At 43.2% G+C, this 25206-nt stretch overlaps 1 protein-coding gene across 1 annotated transcript in view; it reads left to right on the top strand.

The window, feature by feature from the left end:
• Window positions 1–21726, top strand: part of si:zfos-2326c3.2 (mitogen-activated protein kinase kinase kinase kinase 4) — a 46633-nt gene extending 24907 nt beyond the window's left edge. The window contains exons 14-32 of the mRNA XM_036547575.1: window positions 1065–1130; window positions 2662–2871; window positions 3764–3913; window positions 4979–5110; window positions 6892–6959; window positions 7236–7315; window positions 8469–8563; window positions 9394–9506; window positions 10136–10223; window positions 10699–10875; window positions 11471–11594; window positions 12053–12208; window positions 12790–12933; window positions 13236–13370; window positions 14557–14657; window positions 15103–15252; window positions 17629–17788; window positions 18583–18722; window positions 19254–21726. Of these exons, the coding sequence (XP_036403468.1) occupies window positions 1065–1130; window positions 2662–2871; window positions 3764–3913; window positions 4979–5110; window positions 6892–6959; window positions 7236–7315; window positions 8469–8563; window positions 9394–9506; window positions 10136–10223; window positions 10699–10875; window positions 11471–11594; window positions 12053–12208; window positions 12790–12933; window positions 13236–13370; window positions 14557–14657; window positions 15103–15252; window positions 17629–17788; window positions 18583–18722; window positions 19254–19337 (2373 nt within the window). The 3' untranslated portion in view covers window positions 19338–21726. The remainder of the gene's footprint in view (window positions 1–1064; window positions 1131–2661; window positions 2872–3763; window positions 3914–4978; window positions 5111–6891; window positions 6960–7235; window positions 7316–8468; window positions 8564–9393; window positions 9507–10135; window positions 10224–10698; window positions 10876–11470; window positions 11595–12052; window positions 12209–12789; window positions 12934–13235; window positions 13371–14556; window positions 14658–15102; window positions 15253–17628; window positions 17789–18582; window positions 18723–19253) is intronic.
• The last annotated feature ends 3480 nt before the right edge of the window (window positions 21727–25206 follow it).

The raw sequence follows: 25206 nt of genomic DNA, 5'->3' as shown, positions 1-25206 counted from the left end.
TAACATTTTATACAAGTGCTGCCTAAACTACTTGCAGGAAGGTTGACACAGCGGTTTTACCTGCATCCCTTCTTCTGTAGAGCAACACGATTGAATCTACTAACTAACACGCAGTTAATGAACGGTTATGCAGTATTAAAGATCACAAGCATAGCCTGTGGGGTAATTCTATGAGAAAATAATTAAAAGTTTGTTCTTGTCCTTTTTCCCCATTGTCTTGTGTACTTAGGAGAAATGAAGGAGCTATCTGCTTCGGCACGACCTTAGCGACAATTACAGCACTCAGTAGCAGAGCTAAGAAAAGTGTCATGTATATTGCAAAGAGTTTAATTAGAATGTGTTTAATTCACATAGTCAGTTAATTAATCTCTCACACCTCAGTGGTTTAGAATGAATCACTTGAGCCTGAGAGGGCTGGCTGACATGCTCTCAATGCAGGTTGTTTCAAGTCTTATATTGAGAGTGGTCACATGATCATCAAGTGTGCATGTGGATCTGTTCAATGTGCTTGCGGGCAAAGAGTGCAAAGGACATGGATGGAAGAACATTTTCTTCACTTTATACATGCATCCCGATTTTATGTTCATGTTTCATTTCACGAGAGCCACGCAACAGCGCTAATGAGTTTTGACAGAAAACTGGAGAGTAGCCTGGCAACTAATTAATTACAGATGGTCAGTGGGTTTCCATTCCTTTGCAATTCACAACTCTCAGCTGCACAAAATGTGTTTTTCTCCTCGCTCTAAAAAATTCAAGTAAAATGTAGGTCCATCATCCCAAATCGGTTTCATTTGCAATATACGCAGATGTTTACTGTCTGCATTAAATGACCAAATTCACAAATAAAAGCCATGCAAACACACTTGGTTTACTCTGACATGCCATTAGAAGTGATGGTCTGATTCTCACAGTTAAATATTTTAAGAGAGGAGGTTTAAAAGTCTTATGCAAGCCAGCAGACACTAAATATTTTACATTTTTCACAGGAATTCAGTCGCTGGATTTCAGAAGAGTCTTAATTCTCCACGTTGTAAACTGTGTTTATTTTCTCATCAAAAAAATAGCTGGAAGACTCAGGCAAACAGAAGATCGATGCTGGCGGCAGACCAGTGTGCTCTCTGATAGACCAGGTAAAAACAGATTTCACTATTGCTCTGAATTACACTGGCATGAAGCATATGTCTGCATCTGGGATCAGCTGGCAAGTTTAGATCAGCTTGCAGGACTCCTTACGCCATATTGACCTGGCAGCAATAAATCGTTTTTGATGTGAATGTCACTGCTGGTGTTTCTCTGTTTGGTCGTATAGTATGTAGTGTATGGAATGGGACTGTGTTCCCTATACAGAGTGTCCTAGTATAGTCTTAGTTTGCAGACTTTAAATGGAATGTTAAAAGGGAACAGAGAAATGTTATGTTTTCACATTGTTGATAGAGTTGAGGTGAAAGCCTTTGTTGTTACCTTATGGTGTGTGATATGCCAGCGAATAGGCTTCCAAAAAGGCCACTGATTTTCCACGTTTTACTTAACAGTTTCCATAGCAGGACCTGTTGTAATATGTACCGTATTTTTTAGCATTTTGAATCTGTCTGACATTTAGCATCTGTTCTGGAACAAAGGAGTTGATTGTGTTGGAGTTGGGATTGCACGAAACTCTTTATTCTTGCACATGAATGTAATGATAGTTTAATTCAGCTTTCATAATTAAGTTTCATAAATCATTGTCATACTCCATGTCCACCATCCTACATTAATTTTGAATAGTAAAAGGAATTGAAATAGGTTTGTATATAGGTTTATAAAAAGGGGATAGGGTGTGATTTAGGATTACACAGAGGAAAATAAAAATATTTAATGATTATGCAGAGATCAAACACTGTTGTTTGTCTCTTGTATTTGCTGTGCTGTCTGCGAGTTGGCCTGGGAAGACCACAGCTGTGCCAGGAGTCGAATAGCTTATTTATGCATCTCTGCACAATCTCTTCATTGTAAACATTAGTACTCATCCCTTGATGGAATTCCTTGGTTGTGCAGCACTTAAAATAGTGTGTTGTGCTTGGAGACAAATGTTCTCATAGTGGCAGTCACTGTGGGTTAAAGAGAGGGTAAATGCATGACTGTATAATAGGCTTTTTGTGTTTCATTTTTTTTTTACATGGACACTGATAGGAGAAATATTGTCTTGTAACATTTCTTATGGGTAAAAGGTGAAACATACCTTTATTGCCTGATTTGGTTATAGGTGTTGAAGTGTCATTCAGCTTTTCTGGATTTAACTCCATGTCGACGTAACTTCCAAATTTTTCCATAATGGATGCCAAGAAATTGCATTAGGTATACATGGAAGGTGGAATTTCCTTGGGGAGACACTGCTCTGAGCTAGCCTGCTGATATTATGTTACCTACTGCTGTCTGTCAGCCTGCGTGCTGTGTGAAGGTGTGTGTCATAATGTGTATATTGGGGGGGGGGTTGTATGTGCCTGCTTTCTGTGTGCATGGATCACAAAGTGTGGGGAGGTGCCTCCATCTCCAGAAATAACTGCCCCGATTTTAACAGAGATGCCGCTCGGGTTAAATTAGAGGTTAGCGGGTGCCTGCGGTGGAGCCCCCCTTTGAAGTGGGCCGAGGATGAGCGCCTCCTTTATTTGTGTCGTTGTGTAGAGAAGAGCTGAGCCTCCGCCTCTGCCTCCTCCTCAGCAGCAGCAACAGCAGCAGCAGCAGCAGCAGCAGGGTAAAAAGTTCCACCGCACGCTGCCCAAAGACCAGGCCCAGCTGCTTTCGCTTCAGCACGACCACAGGCACAAGCAGAGGGAGCCCCAGAAGGCCGCTAGCGCCGCGCCTAGCTGCCCCGCAAATAGCCAGCGCAGAGCGGTAAAGCTCCCACCCCACACCCCTGCCCCCCTCCTCTACACTCCCTTCCTGCTGCTTCACTGTCTCTCTCTGTCTCCGTCTCTCTGTCTCTTGTGTATCTCCTTCTGCTTTGTGTCTGCTTCCGTGTTACCGTTGGCCTGCCTCAGCTGTAGATCAGTTAAAGCTTCTGCAAAATGACCCAGGGCTCACAGGATGTTGGCCAATCCCAGGTATGAAGCCAGTTTTGCCCTCGAGCCCAAGAGAGTCAAGAGGAAGCGGGTGTGTTCCTAAAAGAGGATGATGTTTTGAAGTGCCATAGGCGAAAGTGTCTTGCTCGATGCTTGCCCCCGGCTGGAAAGTACAGTCCTCCTCACATACCATCCATACTTCTAGAAAATAAACATTTCCCTCCCATGCTGTCAGCCAGAAACACATATAAATAGCATCACCCACCACAATCTTTTCGTTGAGGTCTTTCCAAAACAAGCAACAGGATGTTTTCCTCCATCATAAGCTAGCAAGAAAGTGCATGAATGTGAGTCAAAAAGTGACCTCATGCATTCTATTTATAAACAAGGCTGTAGGTGGTACCAAAAAGCACTTAAGCAGTAGGTAAGATTTGATGAAGAGAAAATCAACAGTTTGAGTGACAGTTCAGCACCCACACAGGTAAGGCAGATCAGTGGAAATGCGTTGGCGTTGGTCATTAAGAACACGGGTCACATTAATCAATGCAGCCCTCTATTGTTGAACAACGTAAAAAGCACTTCATCTTGTGTCACCAGTCAACCTATCCTGATGTGTAGAATTCCAGTGTCTCTGGAGGGTCAGTGATTTCTCTCAGTGTAAGGATATACCTATGGACATTGGCTAAAGAAGTGAGGTGGTGAATTGCTCCATTGCTGTCCCTCAGATGGATGACAGGACAAAGGCATCAGACGCCCATCTCTCCAACCTGAATCGAGTGGCTGCTGGGCTCCCCCTGCATGTGCAGTCCAGACTGGGCTCTGGGAGCAACTCCAGCCCCTGCACCCCAGCCCTGCAGAGAGCCGCTGTGCACCAGGTAAAACCACCCACTGCCCCATAAGCCCAGTTCACCTCAGTTCCTCCAGCGAACACTTCTTTCCCAGACTGCATTACCTCCCCACTCACCTCTGCAAAAAGTTCAATGCCTGCCTGCATCAAGAATCAAAGCTTTAAGTGAATGCTAATGATAGCTTTGAGATATCATTATTATAAGAAAATAATCTCATAATTCATTATTTAAATGCAGTTTTTCTGGAATCCACCTGTCCTATTGCAGTCATAGCAGTACATCTGTGATAATAAAATGTATTATATCATTTTATTATGTCATTGTATTATAGGCATGTCTTCAACCAAACTGTAGGCATAGTTCATTACCTAATTTCTGTCAGATTTGCTTCATTGCACTTGAGGAAGTGGTGGAGTAAGATGCATGTTAGTAAATGCAGAGGTGTTTATTTGATCCTTTTTGCAGGTCTGGCATAGTCATATTAATGCATCATGTCAGGGCCACTGCTTCTCTGACAACCAAAAATGATTCTTGAATTGTGTCAGTGCCACGGCTTCTCTGACCACCAAATATGATTTTCATATTGTGTCAGTGCTACATCTTCTCTGACCACCAAATATGATTCTCATATTGTTTGGTAACATTGTTATTCACGCCTGGATCAGCTGTTCTGAGAATTGCAAATGTTTCAAAACTCACGTGTTTTTCTCCGAAGTATGTGCCATCCTTTGCCTTGTGAAAGGCATTAGTCAAACCACTATGAAAATCTGATTTGTCTGTCTTCTGTTTGCACTTCTCCTTTTTCTTCTTCTTCATTTTTTGTAGAACTGTTATGATGAGGAGACTGGCTACGAAAAACAAATATTGAAATGATGCCAACACAGATAATAACTGAAAGCTGATGTGAAGTGTGTTTGATAAAAATACCTCAGTGCATGAATGTGAATGAGATGAGGAAATAGGTGTTATACCTGATTATGGTTATTTTAGCACTGAATGTGTTTGAAACTGAGCTGTGATGTCATGTCTAGAAACATGAGGAAAATGCTAAATTTGTTTGTGTGTGTGTTTATGTGTGTGCATTCTTTTCAGAATGCCAACCTTCGCTCCAGCAGAGATACTCCACACAGCAGCTCCATGTCAGATATGGCCACCACTCCGATATCCCCCACCTTCGATGATGTCTTCTGGGACTTCCCTAGCTCTGAGGATCGCCCCCCAAAGGTGGGTCAGCATTCATGCAAGGAAGGCTTATGAATTTACAAACAGGTAAAGAGTACCTGACACACAGTGACACTCAGTCTCTTTGGTTGTAACGCAAAACCCTGAATTACAGTGACTGCTGAACTGCTGATGATTTAAGTTGTCCCACAAGTTGAGAACAAAGCACCACTGGGGCTCCTGAGTGGCTCAGTCGGCAAGCTGCTTGTCTCAAGTGCACTCTGAGCCCTATGGCCCAGGTGTGTCATCAGCCAACAATGACCAGGAACCTACAGCGGCAGAACAAATTGGCTTTGTTCCCACTGGGGCAGGCTTAGGTTGCGTTCCTCTTTCTCCATTGCTCCTGCAGTAGAGCAGAGGTTGCTGAAGTAAGACAAGTGTAGTGGCCTTTTGATGATTCAAAAAAGGGTGCCTAAATGGGAAAAAAACATACAAAATTAAGTACAAAGTACCATTGCGGCTATCTTGAATGCCGCCAAAAGTTTCCTAAAGTCAGCGAGCAGAGTGCGGGGACTTTTTTCAGGGTGAAATCATTTTTACCGTCAGTGCATACCATCCCTTTCCTCTCATTCTCACACTCTGCATGGTCAGCACAGAGCACTTGGACCATGAGGTCAATAAGCATGTTTGTGGTGCTGTCTAGGGGAAGTGAAGCTTGTGTATGATGTTTTTGTGGTGGATTTGCTCATGTCCGGGGGAGGTTAGCCGCTGTTGTGGTGCTGTTATTGACCATGCCAGTGCAGGAAAATAGAATGCTGGGCACGCGGTCGGAAGTGCCATCAGGGCTTGTGTGACCTGTGCTCAGTAATGTGGTGGGCCTGTTGTGTTTTTAAAACTGTTCACCAAAGAATGTCCCTGTCACCAAGGAAGTAGCTGCTGTTTGGGAAGGAACATGTGGTGTCAATTTCTTAATTAGATGCAAGCTGTCCCATCAAATTCTGATTCAGAATGCTGAAATTGAAGAAACGTTTTTCAGACAAAAAAAAAAGGCCCACCCTCCACCTTGTTTTATCACAGTTTCCAGTAAGCCCCGTAGAGGTGGTTGAAGATGACAGAGGTGTGTATTTTAAGAGTCAGTTCCTCTTTCGCTGGGTGGAGTCTTCCTTCCTTTTGAGATCAATATGACACATTGACACATGGGCAAAAAACCGAAAGCCTGGCAGCCCAAACTGAGAAGTGAGAATCATTAGTCACACAAGTTGATTCAGATTCACATACTAAAAAGAGCTTACCGCTTGGTTATGTGTCAGTAAGTTTGTCAGGCTGCTCGTAAGTCTGATGTAAGGCATGTCTGGAGTTGTGTGATTCTCAGTGTCCTAACTCTGTCATGTATTTTATTAAGGCCTTTGCAGATAGTGTTGTCGTGAAAGCTACATCTGCACTGTTTGTTTTATTGAGTCACTTGTGAAAAGGTCTTACTGTGAGGCTATCTAAATTTGCACACTCCCACTCACTCCTTTTGCTTTGAGGAAAAGGTCTCTCCCTCCAGCTCTTTGTATCCTTGGACATCTTCTCTAAAACGAGTGTCAGCCCCTCTTTGTGCTACATTAATAATTAGCTCAAAATCCACAGGAATAAAGAGATATTTAAAAAATTAACTTCGAGCCCTGTAGTTTAAAGACATAAATCACTTTATAATTAGCTTGCCATCACCATTGCGCAGCTCATGTATCTTCAGAAAAGATATGTTTTCAGAAACAGTCCCCCTTGAAAACTTTTGCTTAAAAAACAACGGCTCCGAGGTGTTTGCAATTTTCTCACAACTTTGAAATGTCTTTCTCAAGGTTCCGGAGCGTACAACATCAAAATTTTACTGTAAAGATCTCCTGAGTCACCACAGAACGGCGTCAAGGTGTGTCCATCTTTCTGTCCTCTGTATATAAACAGTTTCCATCTCAGGAAATTGTCTCATTACATTTCAGTATGGGTTGTTAAGACGTTTTTACTGTATGCACCACAATATATGGTATTGTCTTGCAAATGTGCAATTGAGAGTAATAATTACGAGTGAGGTTCATTTTTTTATACCAGGTGCGTGTATGTATTTCCACACTTTTCCACCAGATTTGTCATTAGTCATTAGTTCACTAAGGTCTTATTTTCGTGTCATTTTCCTGCTTGTCTCCAGTGGGTTTCCTCAGTCTCCAGTGGAAAAGGGGGGGAAGTCAACCTCCTCACACAGCAGTTCCACCAGCAGCACCCAGTCAGGTTTGTGTTCATTGCAGACCAGGGCTCTGTGCTTTTTCCTCTCCCCGCACCTCCTCCTCTTCTCTCTCCCCCTTGCAAGCATCTCTTAGACTATCTCTGGGTGGGGTCAAAACGTATTGTCAGTTGTTTTCAAACACGGAAAATGTGTTGTGCAGTTGTATAAATGTGGTGGTTTTAAATCTTTGTACACACCCAATGTATGGAACCGCACAGCCGTTGTGGTTGAAAATAACTGTCACGTCAAGTTTCAAATTCCACTGCTATGTTCTAATGGTGTTCTGAAATGCACTTCAGGGGTGCATAGCAAGCAATTAAAGATTTTTATAGGTCACTCGATTTTTAAGATATACTTTTTAACTGTATGATACCTTTATTCACAAATTTAAATATGCTGTAGCCATTCATTAAGACGTCTTCACTCTTTCTCAAATTCACACCCATGTGTATGCATTCCAGCTGCTTAGAAACTGTTAACTTCTGTGAGCTAGTACCTTAAATAAGGATTATGAGCTGTTGATGAGAGAGGCAGAGGCTGGCCTTCTACAGATTTGATCAGACCAGCGTTTGTCAGCTGAAAGCGCTGTGTGTGCGGGCGTGTGGGAGTGTGTGAAGGCATATGGGCGAGAGACGGGCCCTGCGGTGGAATGGGTGTGGGAATACGCTACAATTAATGGGTGTAGCAGAGTGAGATCTGAAAATAGTTGAAGTTGCTTTTGCCTTTAGCCCAGCTTGCGCTGCTGTCTTCTTCAGAGGGATGCTTTTATTTTTTTCAGTCGGTGGAGAATCCTCCTAAGCTGTGTGGCTTCCCTTTGAAATGCGCTCAGTTGCACCTGGCATGGCGTATCTTTTTGTCACTCTTTATTGTTTAAGTGTTTTTGACATTATCTGTCAATCACCAGTGTCCCACCGAACATAAGTGTGCTGGATCTGCTAAATGTCTGAAACAGACTCTGAGTAAACTTGGTTTTAGAAGGCAACTTGTTAGTCACCCTGAATCACTGTTCTGCGGCTTAGAGACAAACAGCTTGCTTCCCTTAGACATGGGATCACCTTTTGTAGTCCTACACAGAGTAGGATTTGCTTTTGATTTTGGTATTTAGGTGTCTGCAAGATGTTCAGGGGTATCAGAGTTCTCTTTGGTGTTCCCCTTCAGGATTTACCAGGATCGAGAGCCCGCTTCTGCACAGCCGAAACCAGCAGTACAAAAAGCCCCAGGACCACTATCCAGTATCTCCACCACAGTACCAAGTATGTTCTAGCTTTAGTCCTCTGTCCTTCTCAGAGATGAGTTTCATACATTCCCTCAGTCTCTGATATCACATATGTGTAGAAAATTGCCCTATAGTGGGAGTTCTTTTTTTGATTGGTCATGGATTAAAATTTAGGTTTAACAAGGGCCTTGGTCTCTGGACATCTGTGGCTTCTCATTGAAGTCATTGTGGAGACTTGCCTTAGTATACACATATCTGAAATGTTTCAAATGTTACAATGGATAATAAATAGCTTGTTTTCAAAGTTTGATAAAACACTAGTCTACATAGCTGCACTTGAAGGACACCTTTTTAAGTACACATTCATCAATATTTGCTAGAGTCGTTTCTCGATTCTTACGTTTTATATACATTCACCTAAGTTTAACATGCGATGATGATAACAATCAAAGCTCTCAATAACATGTTTCATAAGCAGAGCTGGTTCTCCTGTTGTGTTTTCATAAAGACGGCGGAATGCGCTTTTAGTTGGAACTCTAGCCGAACCATAAGACTAAATAATGTGTGTTGTCATGAATAGGCCTTTCAGCCGAGGTCAAGGGGTTGTGATTCCAAGAAATAAAGGCAGTTTAGAGGCTGCTGGTGAAATTCCTTCCATTCCTCTGGGAGAAGAAGACACGGCAGCATCTCGGGGTCTAGTCCTGGGCTGACCTATGAAATGATACGAGGGTTGTTCTCATTGCTTGTCAGCTTCTATTTCAAGTTCTGTAACAATAAATAAACCTATAACCCCAGTGATGTTATACGGAGCTACTTAGTGGTAAACGCATGTTGTGTAACGTGAGCTTCCTTGAATGAATTTCCCAGGGCTTCGGCCTTTGCTCCGGGCCCAAGGCGAATGTCAGTCCGTTTCCTAAGGCAACGGAGTACTCCTCCTCCAGCGATGAGGTGGGGAGCAGCGATGACGATGAGAAGAGCCGGTGAGTTCCGCTCTTTTGACTCTTTTGACTTGACACTTGAAGGACTTAGCAGAAGCCACCTTTCTGCTTACATTTTGTTACATGTGTACAATCACTGTCATACAGGGCCTTAACAAGACTGCACAGTGATGAAACTAATATGAAGGTCACTCTGTTGTTGGGACAAGATAAAACCTTGTTATGTGTAGCCCACTTTCTTTGGGTTTTGTCTTTATTATTATTATTTTCTTGACTTAAAATACATTTCAATCTCCAAACAGATAGTCATGTTTAATTATAGCTTTGGGAGACAAAGCCCTACGTGCACTTGAATCAAAACAGATGGTATCCCAAGAAATGACTGCATTATGTCAGAAATGGGACTTGGTTTTAACATAAAATGATTTACTAAATTGGTAACTTGACCCAATATCTGGAAATTGTCATTTGATGAGAAACAAAATGGAAATCTGATTGTGATGCCTGTAATGCTGTAAGTAAGTAAGTAAAAGTTATTTAGGCCTACCTATGACCTTGCAGCCCTCTTCCAGACAGAAACAAGAGTCATAGTGGTAGAGTAGCTATGAACAGTTAGTGGGAAAGAACCTTCCTCCCCTGTCTTCTCTGACTACTCTGCTACTGTTGTCCAGGACTGCAAACAACGCAAAAGGGAAGTTCTTCAGAACGGCCCCAGACGGGATCGTCCTACAGCCCCACTGCAATCTGAACCAGCAGCAGGTAGAGGCTCTCCCCTGGACACGGGCTCCCGTTCACACACCGTGCGCTGTGCAGATGGCCCTGCGCTCTTTATCAGTCCCATTAAAGCAGACTGCCACTTGAAGCGAGGCGGAAACCCGCTCTGCCTCTTTGCATTGCAAACACTAGAGGGCCCCCTCGCGCATGCTAATGTCCCGCAGAGCAGTCAGACTTATGCTCGCGCCCCGCAGAGCTCTCACCTCTGTACCGAGTGCCATTTGCAAGCAAATCCGTGACATCTGTGGGACTCAGACTGTTACAAAGAGGCCTGGCTGTCAGCTGAGACATTCTGTCATAGAAAGAAAAACAAAGGCAAGTCCTGTTGCAGCACCGAGGGCTTTAAGAAATGCCACTCCAGAGACCAGGCCTTGCATTGCTGTTAGAATGTGACTGTGAGAATGTGTACAGCGGAGGCCCCTCAGTAACTCAGGCTGTGCTGTGTGTTTTCTTGTCTTAGCAGAGTGTAGCAGACCTTAAGCGCAGCCCCCTACCAAGGCCGATAGGATCAGAATTCAATCAGAATTACCTTCTCCCTGATCTCCTACAGAAGAGCCCCCCTCACAAGGCACCAGGACGGCTCCCCCGCGAGGCCCAGTACCCCCAGTCCCCCCCTGGCCACACCCATCAAGTGGACGTGAGTTCTCAGCCACGCCACAGAATATATGTCCACAATGTGGTGGAGTTTTTAAATCAATTCTTTTTAATATTGCTTTCTTTCTTTTTGCATGGGAGGTCTCCCTCCATAACCCCTTTTCATAGAAGCCCTTGATTGATTTTGAAGTGGATGTCTTCACAATGCAGTGTTTATGGCTTGAACCTGCACGTGCCTCAAACTGACCATCATTCCACATTATTTCTTAGCTCTTGGTCGCTATAAGAACTTGGCAAAATGTATACACAGTTAATTTGTGACCACTCATTTGTTTAATAATCCCAGTCCTCCAATAGACCTAGTTTTTAAGAGACATTAAAATGTTTCTGAGAACAACAATTTGAAGCAGTCGGAAAGTTTTGATTTAGAAAGTAGTTGCATTTGTTTTATTAATTCCACGCTGAAATGCATGCTTTATTTTTGTCCACTAGAGGATGCTGATGTTCTGATATTACAGGTGCTGAATCACTCCCAGGTTACTTGTGGCTGAGTGTGAATATGAATACACTGATCCATGACTTGGAACAAGCCTTTCTTCATATATTCCGTTCATCATTATACCTGTTTATCTCTGCAGAAGCCTGTAAATGGTCAGCCTGGAAAGAGCAGCTCTTCTTCCTCCTCGTCCTCCTTCACGCACTTCATCGACCCACGCCTGCTACAGATCTCTCCTCCACTTAGCCCAGTGGGCAACAGCCCAAGTGAGTACTCTGCAGCCGTCACACGGCACACATTACACTGCACACTATTCACTTAACACTGCACGCTGCACACTTAACTCTGCACTCTGTGTACTTTACAGTGTACACTGCATGCTTTAAACTGCACACTGTACCCTGCAGTCCTCATACTGCACACTGCACACTTCACACTGCGCATTGTAAAGTATGGCCTGCATCCTGCAGCCCTCTCTCTGTAGATTCTATACTGTCCCCTGAATTCTGTATGCAACACAGTTTACACTGTACACTGTAAACCCGTTTGCCACAAAGAGAACAAAGTCCATCCTTATCAATGCGCCCCATCTACATCTGCCTACCTTGTGGCATATCTCATAGCGCATTGAGCACTTTGTCTGCCTGCCTATTCTTTCTGAGTGGCGTCCTCAAGGTCTCTGACAGTGGAATAGAAGGGTATCTCCTCTCCTGTGCCTTTGCAGCAAGCTGTAAGTCAGAGCCTTTCAGGAGAGAGAACCACAGGAAGGGATCTGTGGTGAACGTCAACCCCACCAACATCCGGCCCCAGAGCGACACTCCAGAGATCCGCAAGTACAAGAAGAAGTTCAACGCTGAGATTCTGTGTGCTGGTCTGTGGGGTGCGTACTGCTATTAGAGAATTCATTAACCAGGAGCCAGGCTCTGTGCGAATTATGTGTGAATAAAGTTTTACTCATGCCTCACTTGAAAGGATTTGTTTCATTTCATAGACAGTTGAATTGTCATTAGCATTGTGCCAGTGTGGTGTAATGAAGTAAAGGATGGTTGTGTATCAGTCCTACTGGTGAGGGTAACCTTTGACCTATGACTGACTCAGTGAGGAAGCTTGAGCAATGTATGGTTAGACACAGACGTTCTATTAAGTTTCTGGTTGGCGGTAGGAGGTTCCAATGCTGGCTGTGTTGCTGTATTAGCTTTCTGCGTCACAACACCCCTACATGAATAGTCATAGTGAGGCAGCAAATCACAAGACTTCAAACAGTGGCAGACAGAATTTTCAATGTTAACCACCTTGAGGTGAATATAGTATCTGTTCAGTTAATAAAATGTCTGTGGCTTAGATTTCAATCTCAATTCTTAGGGTGAACTTTGACCCCTGACCCTTTATGGGACATAACAGTAATGGTTGGTTAGATGGTTAAATATCAGTCCTGATGCTTAGTTTGACCTCTGACCCTAGGTGTGAACCTGCTAGTGGGCACGGAGAATGGGCTGTGGCTCCTGGACCGCAGTGGACAGGGCAAGGTCTACTCTCTCATCAGCAGGAGACGTTTCCAACAGATGGATGTCCTGGAGGGACTTAACGTTCTCATTACTATCTCAGGTAGGAACAGAAGAAAATGACCACTGCTTATTTCAGGTAAGAGACAGTGTACACTGCTTGACTTAGGTAAGAACAAGAAAGAATGAGCACTACATACCCAGATAAGAACAGGAGAATGAATGTATGGGTACCCATTACTCCAGATCATGTAAAAAGATTGAACAAAATTAGTGCAGTGTGGATGTTTCAGACGAACTGACATTTCCAACACAAAATCCAAGTTCACCCAAGCAGCCGGTCGTATCTGCTCTTCCCATTGTGAACTGTGATTGTTGATGTCTGTGTTAAACGTGACATCTCAGGTAAGAAGAACAAGCTAAGGCTGTACTACCTGTCCTGGCTCCGGAACAAGATCTTGCGGAATGATCCAGAAGTGGAGAAGAGACAAGGCTGGACATCTGTAGGGGACCTGGAGGGCTGTGTGCATTACAAAGTCGGTGGGTCCTGCTCGCATAGAAAGAGAAGTAATCGTGATAATAACCCTCAGTATGCAGATACTGCATTTCCTGTTTATGGAAATGACAGCAACGTCTCCTGAAATATCACACTTTACGGTCACATTTAAAAGCAATATTTAAAGCAGTCTTTAAATTATGGGTTGCACTGACTGCTGTAAGCATATATTCTATCACACATACTTTAATCATTGAAATAAAGGCAAAAAATAACCAAAATACATCATCAGAACTAAAAAAAAAAAACAGAAGAGATGATGATGCATGACATGACAAAAATGGAATCAGTGAGTAGGCCGTGTTATTAAGCATGGAGGTTCTGAGTGCAGGTTTATTATTGAAAGGGTAGATGAGGATTTTAGTCGATGAATCATTTCCTTGTCCATTCCTCCACCCTCGCAGATCAGGACAGCAGAGCTGCTCTGTCTGGGAGATAAGGAGCAGGAACAGTGACACTGACGTGTTTTCAGTGTGTGTAGTGCTGAGCACAGCAGAGCCTCCTTTAACTCTTCCAGAGGTCGGGAGAGAGAGAGAGACCCAAATCGAATGAATACCAAAGCCTCCTCCTCTTTCACACAACAAATACCACCTTCTGTTCCCCACCTTTTGTCAGGCATTTCAGGGTTATTTGTTAGCATAATAAAAGTAAATTCCAGGAATCTTGCTGGCAGTAATTGCCATTTTCAGAGCTGCCATAGCATCATCACACCCTCGGGCCTCCTGTTTTCCCCTTATGTGATTTTTATCTATGGCCAGTTCTGTTTGCCCACAGATAAAAATAATCAATGAGCACCACTCCAAAGATAATATGACACTCCACACAGTATTAAAGCTGGCCGTAAAACTGGTCATTGCGGCATTCTAGTTTGTGATAAATTTCAGTAATGTTGAGTTAAACCAGTCTCAAAAGAGGTTGAAAACATCTTCAACTTTGAGCTTTTTTACTGGTCAAATAAGAGAGGCAGAGCAGTTCCAACCTGACCCAAAAGCAGGGAGGAAGGGTAGCCTCAATGCAGACCTCAAAGGTCAAATAGGCATTTCAGAACGCAACATAAATGTTGGAACTGTTTCCAGTAAAACCGTGGTGGTTCCTTGTTTCTTCATTAGTAGTGTTTTTTCTCAGTCTCACTTTTGTTGAAGTCTTCGTTTTACCCCTCTGTCTTTTCAGTGCGATATGAAAAGATCAAGTTCCTCGTCATCGCCCTGAAGAACGCAGTGGAGGTGTATGCCTGGGCTCCCAAACCATACCACAAGTTTATGGCTTTCAAGGTGAGGGCTGTGTTTAAAGACCCAAACAAAGCAAAAAAAAATCCCTGTCAAATGACTCAATATTGATGCTCCATTAAAGAAAGTAGATACATGCCTCCTTTCCTACAGTTACAATTCATATTGTGGACATGCCTTTGAAAATACAGTACACTACGATGGTAAAAAAAAATGGATTTTTGATCTTAATAAGGTCACCTTGCAAAGCGTCCTAGTTCTTTAAATATCTTGAGGGGCTCGTTCCAGTTTTGACACATTTTCTGCTATCCTCATATTCGATCTCATTCTGTTCTCTGTACATTACCAAGGAGTCTTTCCCGACTGAGAAGGAGAAATAATACCTTTCCATGACATATCGTACTATAATGTATACACTAATGCTGTGGCCCCTGTGTGACGTTGCAGTGAATGTAAAGTTGGGTCTCCCTGCTCTCTCCTCTCCCTGCAGTCCTTCACCTCGCTCCCTCAGAGACCCATGTCCGTGGACCTGACCGTGGAGGACGGACAGAGGCTGAAAGTCATCTACGGCTCCATGTCGGGCTTCCACGCCATCGACGTGGACTCGGGGACGCCCTACGACCTCTACCTGCCGACACACGTGAGTCCCGCCTCCTCCCCCCACCCCCCGCCCCCGCCCGCCCATCGGATCAGCGGGCTCCGCTATGCGGCTGCGCACCGCCCACGCAGCACAGCTTTCCGAGTGAACTTTTGTACTCCATCCCCGTGGGCAGGTGCTGTTTACCAGGAGCGGCGGGCTCGCAGCATTTAGCACGTAGATGTGTTTTAAGAGCCAGATCTCATGATACGGGGGTAAATGAAACCCAATCAAGCTCATCTGTGGAAACCTGTGGAGAGGGTGTTTGTCATAATAGAGCGAGGGAAATCAGCTCATATATCTAGTCCTTTGTGACGCCACACACGCCGTTTATCTCCAGGGCTAAGGGGATCTGCGCGTGTTAGCTCTCCCCAAGGGAGCACTCAATGTGCTGAAACGCATCCCGCTTTTCTCCGCGTTTGCGTCTCGCACGACGCCGGAGTAATTACTGTGAGAAAATGAGCGGGGCAGCAAACGTGTATGGCGATCTTTAAGCCGAGAGCGCTGATTAGTTTAAGAGAGGTAAACAGAAGCGGACGAATGCAGTCTGACAGGGCCACGTCCCTCAGCGGGATCCCGCCGTCAGTCTGTCCGCGTGTGCGCGGCCGTGCCATCTGGCCCCGCCGTCCGCGCGCTCTTCCCCCGAGAGCGGGAAGTGTTACTCGGGGACACGGCGAGGCGCCGGCGATTCTGTGTCAGTCCACAGCAGGGAGCTGAGACCGAGCGCTGCCGAGGAGAGAGAGGCACACGCCCACACACCACTGCCGCGAGGCACGAGCCAGCCGCGGGAGCAGCGCGGAGGAGCGCGGCCGAAGCGCCGAAAAAAAGCAGGCCCTGCTGCCGAAAAAAGCGGCCTCGTCCCAGCGGCTCTGATGCTCCCCTCAGAGTCCCGGTCCCACGACTTCCAGTGAGGTGTCTGTCCCAGATAGCTGCAGTTGGCTGCCTCCCCCAGCCCGCGCCTCTATCCACGTGTGCTACTTTTCACCAGAACGCGCTAAAAATACCTCCCTGCAGTCTCAGTGGCGCTCACAGACCATGCGCCCGTTTCAGTGACCTGCTCCCTGCTCCGTTTTTCTTTTTTCCCCCGTCCTTATAAATATACATTTCAGAGAGCTCTACACATGCACCGTAATACTCGTTCAGATCAACGCCGGTTCGCCCCGCATCAGATTCCGACACTTTCCTCATCACTCACTCACTCGCTCGCTCGCTCGCTCTCTCCCACTCCAGAAGCCTCTCTCGCCGTCAGACGCGCACACTCTCGCTTTCTCCCACGTTCCCCTGCTGCTGTGCGCCGATGAGAATCCCGCGGCAGCGCATTAAGATTGCGCTCCGGCTCTGGATGCCCGTGCTGATGTTAAGGATTGTGGCGGCGCAGGGAGGAGAGGATGGAGTGGTGTGCGCAAAGGGACCTCCAGGCCGGGCAAGTACAGGGATCCTGGTGGGACTCGCACCAATGTGCGTGTTTAACATGGGGGCTTGGTGTTTGCAGGATGCACCCAGCGTGCGGTGTGTGTGTGTGTGTGTATGTGTGTGTGTGTGGGTGGGTGTGTGTGTGTGTGTGTGTGTGTGTGTGTGTGTGTGTGTGTGTGTGTGTGTGTGTGTGTGTGGGTGGGTCCTGTGAGCTAATACAGAATTTTTCATCTGTGTGTTAGTTCATTTCATGGAATAAGAAATGAAGCTTTTACGGAGATGGAAAAATTTTTGGCAGCAAACTGGCAGAAATACTCTGCCCCAAAGGGTGCAAGAAGAGAGCCCCAGACTGTGTCAGACAGTTCTGAGGAGTGTCGTCTTGATTTCACGCAGCTGGTTACAGGAGGAACGCCTCCACACAACTTGTTGGCTCGAAAGTGGCTTTGCGCTCATCGCTACTTTCTGAACTGGAGGGCTGTGTGTCGTCCGTGTGGCGCTGGAGCACCTCTCAGCGGAACGCACTGAGCTGTGTGATTGCTCCTCTCATCACCTCACTGGAACAGGAAGGGAGACGATCTCTCTTTCCTCCTTCTGGTTCTGGCGTCGCCCGGCAAATGAATCGGCAGCCACGGGAACTGAGCCATGACAGTGTACGATAATTAATAGAGATTTAAGCATGAATTAAAACCCAGAATCTCTGGCTCTCTGTGCTGTACAGCAGTCCATTGAGAGAAAATCCTGGTGATTTAACTTGTCAGTTGGGATTCAGTTCAATGGATCTGCCCCCTACTGCTAATCAACCTGAGTTAATGAAGACTGTTTCATATTTTAGTTCCAACCAAACCAAAATTGACTTGTCAGAAGACCTGGGCCTCTGATCAGCAGAATGGTGTGAGAAGCCACAAGTACTGCTGTATGCAAGATGTCTTCTCATAGGGGTGGGGGTTCTTTTTTTTGGTGTCTCAGATCCAGGGACTTATCCGGCCCCACGCCATCATCATCCTGCCCAACACCAACGGCATGGAGGTCCTGGTCTGCTACGAGGACGAGGGGGTCTACATCGACACCTACGGGCGCATCACCAAGGAGACCGTGCTGCAGTGGGGCGAGATGCCCGCCTCCGTAGGTGTGTATCTCCACCAGCTGTAGCATCTCACTTACACAACAGCAGCAGTCCTCTGCGGAGATCAGTCTGCCCTTGGAATGTTGTAGCGGCTCAGGCAGCAGCATGCTGAAGGGGTTAGGGAAGGGGGCAGGTTGTCGGCGGGATGCCGCTTTGATATCCTTGGGCAAAATACGTAACATAAATTGCTTCGAAAATATCCGGCTGTGTAAATGGACCGTGTAAATTGTAAGCTGTTAGGGTCCCTCTAGATTAGAGCATCTGTTATGTGAGCGATGCCATTTAAAGTTGAATAAACCAGGATCATTGGTTGCATATATAACTCTTCTTGGATGAGCTGTAAGGATCTGTTGTTGGTTTCACTTTAAATTGTGGGGCAATTAAGAGATTACCCTTTATTTCTTGTAAATGGATCACTGGATGCAAACAGAAACAAACTGGGTGTGAAAACAAAGAGCCGAACGAAATCCAACTCTTCTTGACAGATTCGGGACACGGGGTCTAAAAATAAGATGTTCTGCGAGACTCATTGTGTTGGGTCCACTGACCAGGTCATTAATCAGAGAGAAGCTTCTCCATTGGGAATTGTCTCGAAGATGCCATTTTGCTTTTAGCCAGAGTGTAAATAAAACGTCAGCTTGGAGCGCATCCTATGAAAAAGACTCAGAAAACAGCCCTATTGATTTTTTTAAAAATGCATTTCGTGTTGCTTTGCAAAGGCATCTCCGAAGAACGGCTTAACATGGCCTAAAAGCTTGTATATTTAGAAGCTCTCGTCTCTGCTGTGCTTTCCACAGCCTACCTTCAGTCCAACCAGGTCATGGGTTGGGGAGATAAAGCCATTGAGTTGCGATCGGCCGAAACGGGCAACCTGGAGGGAGTGTTCATGCACAAGAAGGCCCAGAAGCTGAAGTTTCTGTGTGAGCGAAATGACAAGGTAGGGATGTTACTTGCCCCCTTTTCACACCTCATGATCAGTTGTTGTATCATCAAGGACATTGTTTTACAATGCCATTAGACTGCATGACCTTGTGCCAGATGTTGATTGCAGTTTGTTTTGGGATAACCGATTGTGGGCCCCTAGGGCTGTTCCCAATTTAAAAATTTTTTCACTATGGTACTTAAAATTGTAATTCAATCTGTATATTATTTATATGTCGAATATTGGTTGAAAAGAAGTCATACCTTTTCTGTATTTGAAAAACAACCACAGATAAAGTGTTAAGTCAGGTGATCCATACACACAACAAGGGAATTACCACTATAAATCTGATTTAGAGATGCTTAGTAAATTCAACCTTGCACGTCCCCCGGGATTTATTGTCTAAGGTGCTATTTAAGTACTCCTCATCAGTATGAATGATTGGCATGTATTTTGGGGTCAATCTCTGAAGGTAGATTTGCTGCACGTGTGCATGAGGGTTACACTGCTTACATCACTTGTGTTTTCTCTCTCTCTGTGCGAAAGGTCTTTTTTGCTTCAGTGCAGTCGGGGGGCAGCAGCCAGATCTACTTCATGACACTGGGGCAGAACTCTCTCTTCAACTGGTGATCCCTGGAGCCTGGAGAGACCATACCTAGGCCCTCATTCTCAATGCTTTTCGTGCAGACAGATAGTCCACGCAGCCCATTCGGTTTAATAATTCTGAACCTGAACTCTGATGGATTTTGATATCACATGGATTTTTTTTTTCTAAAAAGCACAAGTATATCAGAGTTCATGGCCAAAACACATTCAGAATTGGTTTAGACATGGGCTCCTGTTTGAGGGGAAGGAATCTTTGCTCTGTAAACCTTGTACTGTTGTTGAAGTCAGTGAAGGTCCTGAGGTATAAAACCTTATGTTGTTGCTATTGCCCATGGCATGTAAGGTGTGCAATGAAGGTAGTCACATATTTTAAGCTCTAGATATATACCTCGGAACATTCAAACGATTTCATTATTCCAAGTGGATCTGTTTAATAGAGAGCCCTCAAAATAGGATGGCCTGTTCAGTGCCTAAATCCAAGAGCAGACAGCTGTTGGATGATCTCTTAGCTGTAGTGAAATGTTAGAAATGATGTGATTCACCCATGCATTAACCCCTCCGTCCATACTCAGACATGTGTCAGGTTTCATTGGATCCCATTCTCGCTTTTCACGTTGCTGTGTCTCTCACCCAGAGTGAGCATAGAGACTGTGTCAGGAATCACATGGACAGAGATGCTCCTACTGTGGGTTAGATTCGCACAGGAATGATCTCTGCTTACCAAGCAAACTTGCGTATGCTGTTTAGAAGTTAAAGAGACTCGTATTCAATTAAATAAATTAAATGTAATTAAAAGACTTGGAAAGACCCCATCATCAGTTTCATAGGATATTGTAATTGATGCACGATGAATAATGTACTTTGATGGGTACTAGTAATAAATCGCCGTTGATCTGTGTAGTGTGGAGCAGAGTATAGGGCCAAGATTCATTCACATGTTGGCTCTGTAAATGTGCCATTAACAGTAAAAGCCTGGCTTGTGGTTAACTAATATCCCTTCTAAAATAAAATGATAAATATTAGGAGCACTTTAAAGATTAATTTGTTCAAATGTAAAAACTGAAACATAAAACACAGTATCATTTTAGTTATCTGTGAAGAGAATTAAAATCAAGCTCTGAATCTCAGCATTAAAAATGGCATGTTTCCCTTCACTAACACAGCATGGTAAGACACTGTTCAGATCTGATAGCAGCTCCAATAGCAGCTTCAAGGCATGTGCACACACACACACACAGAGTGATTGATGTTCATATTTATTTCATAAATGAAAAACCGAGGAGATCCATTTCCCTTACATCATTCACACTGCGAAAAAATAATGCCGTTTGTTAATGATACCCACCATATTACACAATTTATCTTGCAACTATTCGATTAACATTTGCTCATTACATTCATGAAGGGGTTCCCCCTTGCCTTACAGCTAATGTATGAGTGTTGTAATAATTAAATTAGCTATTGCTAGCCTGTACTTCCACCCCTGCATTCCACATGTCTGTCAGTATTCAGGAGAGAGCTCTGCTTTTGCATTTTAGTCAGATAATGGAAAAAGCATTATGATGTTGCATTAATTCTTCTCAGAAGGCAAGTATTTGCTTTAGACTTGTTCTGAAAGAGGCAATATATTGCACTTGTTTTTTTATGGAAAAGAGATATTTACCCTGGCTTGCTCCAATAGGTCTTTGTGTACATTGGCAGATGTACATATTATTTGCACTGTTTTTATAGATATTTTATATCTACTGGTCATCTGCATGTACAGAAGAAAGGGGTTTTCAAAATACTTAGTCCTTTGCACTATTATGATTTATTGTACTATGTCTGTAAGAAATGCTTTATTCTAGTAGTAATTAAAAAAAAACTGAAACACCTTTTATTGTATTCACACATAGTCAGTATTATGTAAATCTGAAGAAAGGGGGATGTATTATGTTAGAAATCCATCCTATATACTGTAGGGCAGATGGCTACTCTAGACACTTTACTTACTTTTAAAATGTATAAACAAGACAAAACATGGACAATCTCAGAGATAATTTTCACAAAAAGTGTTATGTGTGAATCATGACTCTGGAAAAGTCTTCAACCAGTTTCCAGATGAGTAAAGTCTGAGAGTCAGTGTTGTCAATGATCACATGGATACACCTCAGTTGTGCGCAAAAATGCAGTTAATTATTGATAACGGAAACCTGCCCAGGAAAAAACTACGTGGGTTTACTTAAAAATGTGAATCAATGCCTATGTTATTGTACTATGTAATTGTGCTACGAGTAAGTGTTACAGTGTTCCTCCTTTTACATTATCTTAAATCTACTTATCCTACAGGTTTTATGTACAAGTTAAAATCCAGTTGTTTATAATTCTCTTAAAAGCAATATAGTTTCAGTGTTATTGTGTGGGACTTTTCAAAATTGTGAAAACACTGTTTTTGTTTTGTTTTCTAATTGCCTTTTTATGTTTTTGTTCATTTCCCCAAAGATTTTTTTTCTTATGCCACAAGGTGGAGCTAAATATTGCCGTTACAGTTCAATTGGTCATTGTGTTTTATGTGATAATGCAGCTGGTTCTGTAAGCATATTTAAGAATAGAAAAATGTCATTCTTTACTGGACAGTTTATTATTGATTAACAATTTGTTGAATAATCAATTAGGATTTTACTGCGTCTTCGCTGTATTTCACTGTATATAGACAATTGGTGTGAGGTGCTTTCAACTGACAAAAGTTTTACACATCACAAGAATGAGGTACTTTTCTCAGCTTTTATTATTTACAATATGGTTATATTGGATTTCTAAGGATTCAAATCTCATTTGCAGTTAGCATGCTTTTTCATACAGTTACCATGGTGGTTTACCTTATTATTGTCAAAAGAGTACAATAGTACTAAATGAAACAAATTCGACAATATAAATAAAGTAGGCTTATAGTAAATGACTAATGAAAAGAAATGATTCAACTGATTTGATAGAATAATGAAAGATTAGGGGTTTTCTTGAAAATATAATAACAATGTTGTGAATAAATCACAGTAATATGCTTTGGGAATCTGCTGCATTGAAAAGGATATTTTGCTACAGCAGACAATTGTCTATCAAATGTCTGAAAAAATGCTTTGAATTTAGAGACTTTTGTTAAGAGATGTGATGTGTGATGTAGCTACTAAAATGCAGTGTGTCATCTGACATCACTGTGTTTGCATTAACAAATAACGGGAAACAGGCACAATATGCGTACAGTAAATATGTGAATTGCTGTACCTGTAATTGTCTGCTGCATACAGTTTACTTATTTGTTTTATTGAATTAGGACAAAGTCTAATGAACCTGAAGTGTCATTTCAAGAGGGACCACTTGGGCAAAGATTGTAATGTTGATTACATGTTTCTCTGGAAATGTACATGTGAAGGACTGAGTAAGTGGATGTAGGACTGAGGAAAGTGTGTAATTAGTTGGAGGAGTGTTGCTGAAGTGTGCCAGAAGTCAGTTCTGCTGAAAAAGTGAAAGGTTTGAAGATTTTTGTACTGAGAAAGATGGCTTTGTCTTAAGGAACATTGAAATTTTGGTGATGCTAAAATGACAACAAAGAACAATTAAATACAAATGCAATTTTAATAAACAGTGTGATGGCATAGTTTTTGACCATTGAACCCGGGCTGTAGTTTGTGTTCAAGGTGATCTGATCAGACGCAGCTGGGAGCTCCATTACTTACTATGGATTGACATACATCTTAGTGCCAATAAAAGTCTGCATACATAATTTTCTCAGAAGGTGCAAACAAATAGATCTCGCTATAACAGGCAATTGAAAAAGGTGATCATTCTCCCAACTGCCCTAGTTTTTTTTTTTATTAAAAAATGCAAGTATTTTCTTTAGTTGTGTATGCTCTGCATTTGTGTAAACATTTTAAAATTTGTACAGCATGCACATATCACTCCTTTCAGTAAGTTTCATTATCTCATTATGACCAGTTTTATTATCTTACAAATAAGTTAAGAGTAAAATCAATCTCTGCAAATACCATCAAGAAGTCAAGCAGCTCAGAATATTTAAAGGGTTTTTTTAAGAAAAAGGGAAAAATTAACTTTTGTATTGTCAAGATCATACTGGTAATGTTTGACCAATTCCATTTTAATGAAAGGAGGAAGGAATTCATTCATTGGTAAGTTCACTGCAGTGAGAAAATTGTCAGGCATAGCTGGTGATATTTTCAGGTCATACTAGGGGCACATCAGTGTTTTTGGTGTACCAAAGCCTACAAACATAAATAAAACAGCCTGTTTTTCATATTACTTGCTATTTTTCTGTTAATTTTCTCTATTATTTGTACTCCTTATACTAGAGAAGGTAGTGTTAACCAGAAAGCACATAGAAGTAACATGGGATTATCACACAAATCAGAGAGACTATGCTGAATCAGTTCAACACATCAGACAGTCCAGTAGAATATTCTGCATACAGAAATCAGCAATGATATTGTTCTCAGCATTATTTCAGGGGAGTAAACCACACATAGCTAAGTGTCGATAATGTCCGTCAGTGAGCTTTCCAAATTAGACCTGTATAAACAAGTGCAGTATGTTTTTGTAGTATGATGACCTGTTATTTAACAATGGTGCTTCAGCTGCAATATTTACCATTTTTATTAAACTATGGTGAATTAGTTTCATTATTTTGTGAGTCTTTCTTCTACCATTTGCCCTGCTCTATCAAGACTTCCATAACCTATGTGTTGCCTCTAAAGAAGTAATAGAGGACTCCCTTTGCTTGAGTAGCACAGTCAGCATTCTTTATTTTATTGAGTGTTCCCCCTAGAGCTTACTGTACAACACTGTAGTGCTCCTTAGAGTATGGGTTGCTGTTACATGGGTTATCCTTGTGCAAGGCAGAGCAATGCTTTTTATTTTGCTCTGGGTTGGATAGCCTATGGTCCGGTACAGTGAACCACTTTAATCAGGTCGGAGTTTCATTCATTTTCATCCTGCATATTTCAAAGAATTCAATGTTTTCCCACATTTACTACCAAATATTTTACTGAGGTTCAAAGTATTGAGTTTGTACTTTGAGACGTGCAGAAGCAGCACTCAGAGTTAGGGGTGCTGTGACCTGCAGCTTGCCACGGTCCACATCCACATTCCCTGTGTGCCTCAGGGCACAGGCCAGTGGGGTAGCAGAACCGGGAGACCCGTAAATCAGCTTTCAATTGTTGAGAATTCAGTCTAGCTGCACATTGGTCCAGTTTTCACAGCAGGGTATCACTGAAAAGCAGGGGACATCTTCCAGACAGAGATATCAAGGTCATTAAGTGAGGATTGGTTATAAAATGACATGTAAATCAAGGGTTTAAAATTTAGCCCAGTCATTTATTACATTTGCATTATTCATCTGAGTGGCAGACACCCTTCTCTGCAGGTTCTCTGTGTATACAGCTGGATGTACACTGAAATAATTCAGGTAAATCTCCATGCTCTATCTGCAAAGGGAACCTGTCTTTGCATTACAATACCAGCTCCTTAATCACTACCCCACAGAGCCACCCACCACTATACTCTGCCATCAGAAACATAAAAACTCTGCACTCCACACCCCTCCCCACTGCCCAGTTTACCCTGACAACATGCAAGTTTCAAACAAGATCACGTCTATGCTTTTCTCTTACAGGAGCTATTAGTGGGATGGCGTGTGCTCTTTTGAAAGACTCAGTCTTCCCACATGGTATTCTCATTTGTACTGGAGGGAGAGTAACTGTGCGGCCCGCTGGTCTATATTTGAGGTCCAAGTGTTTGGTTTTCCTTTAACTGTGGAGTCAGCTGTGTCAGATGGTGAAGCCGTAACCCGAGACGGGCTTGAGCTCACTTCCTCGATTTACTCCTCTCCAGACGGCCCAGTGCA

Source organism: Megalops cyprinoides, chromosome 16 (assembly GCF_013368585.1).
Source record: "Megalops cyprinoides isolate fMegCyp1 chromosome 16, fMegCyp1.pri, whole genome shotgun sequence".
NCBI classification, from domain to species: Eukaryota; Metazoa; Chordata; class Actinopteri; order Elopiformes; family Megalopidae; genus Megalops; species Megalops cyprinoides.
Note: the sequence above shows the minus strand (reverse complement) of the source record. Positions and strands in the feature narration are given on the sequence as shown.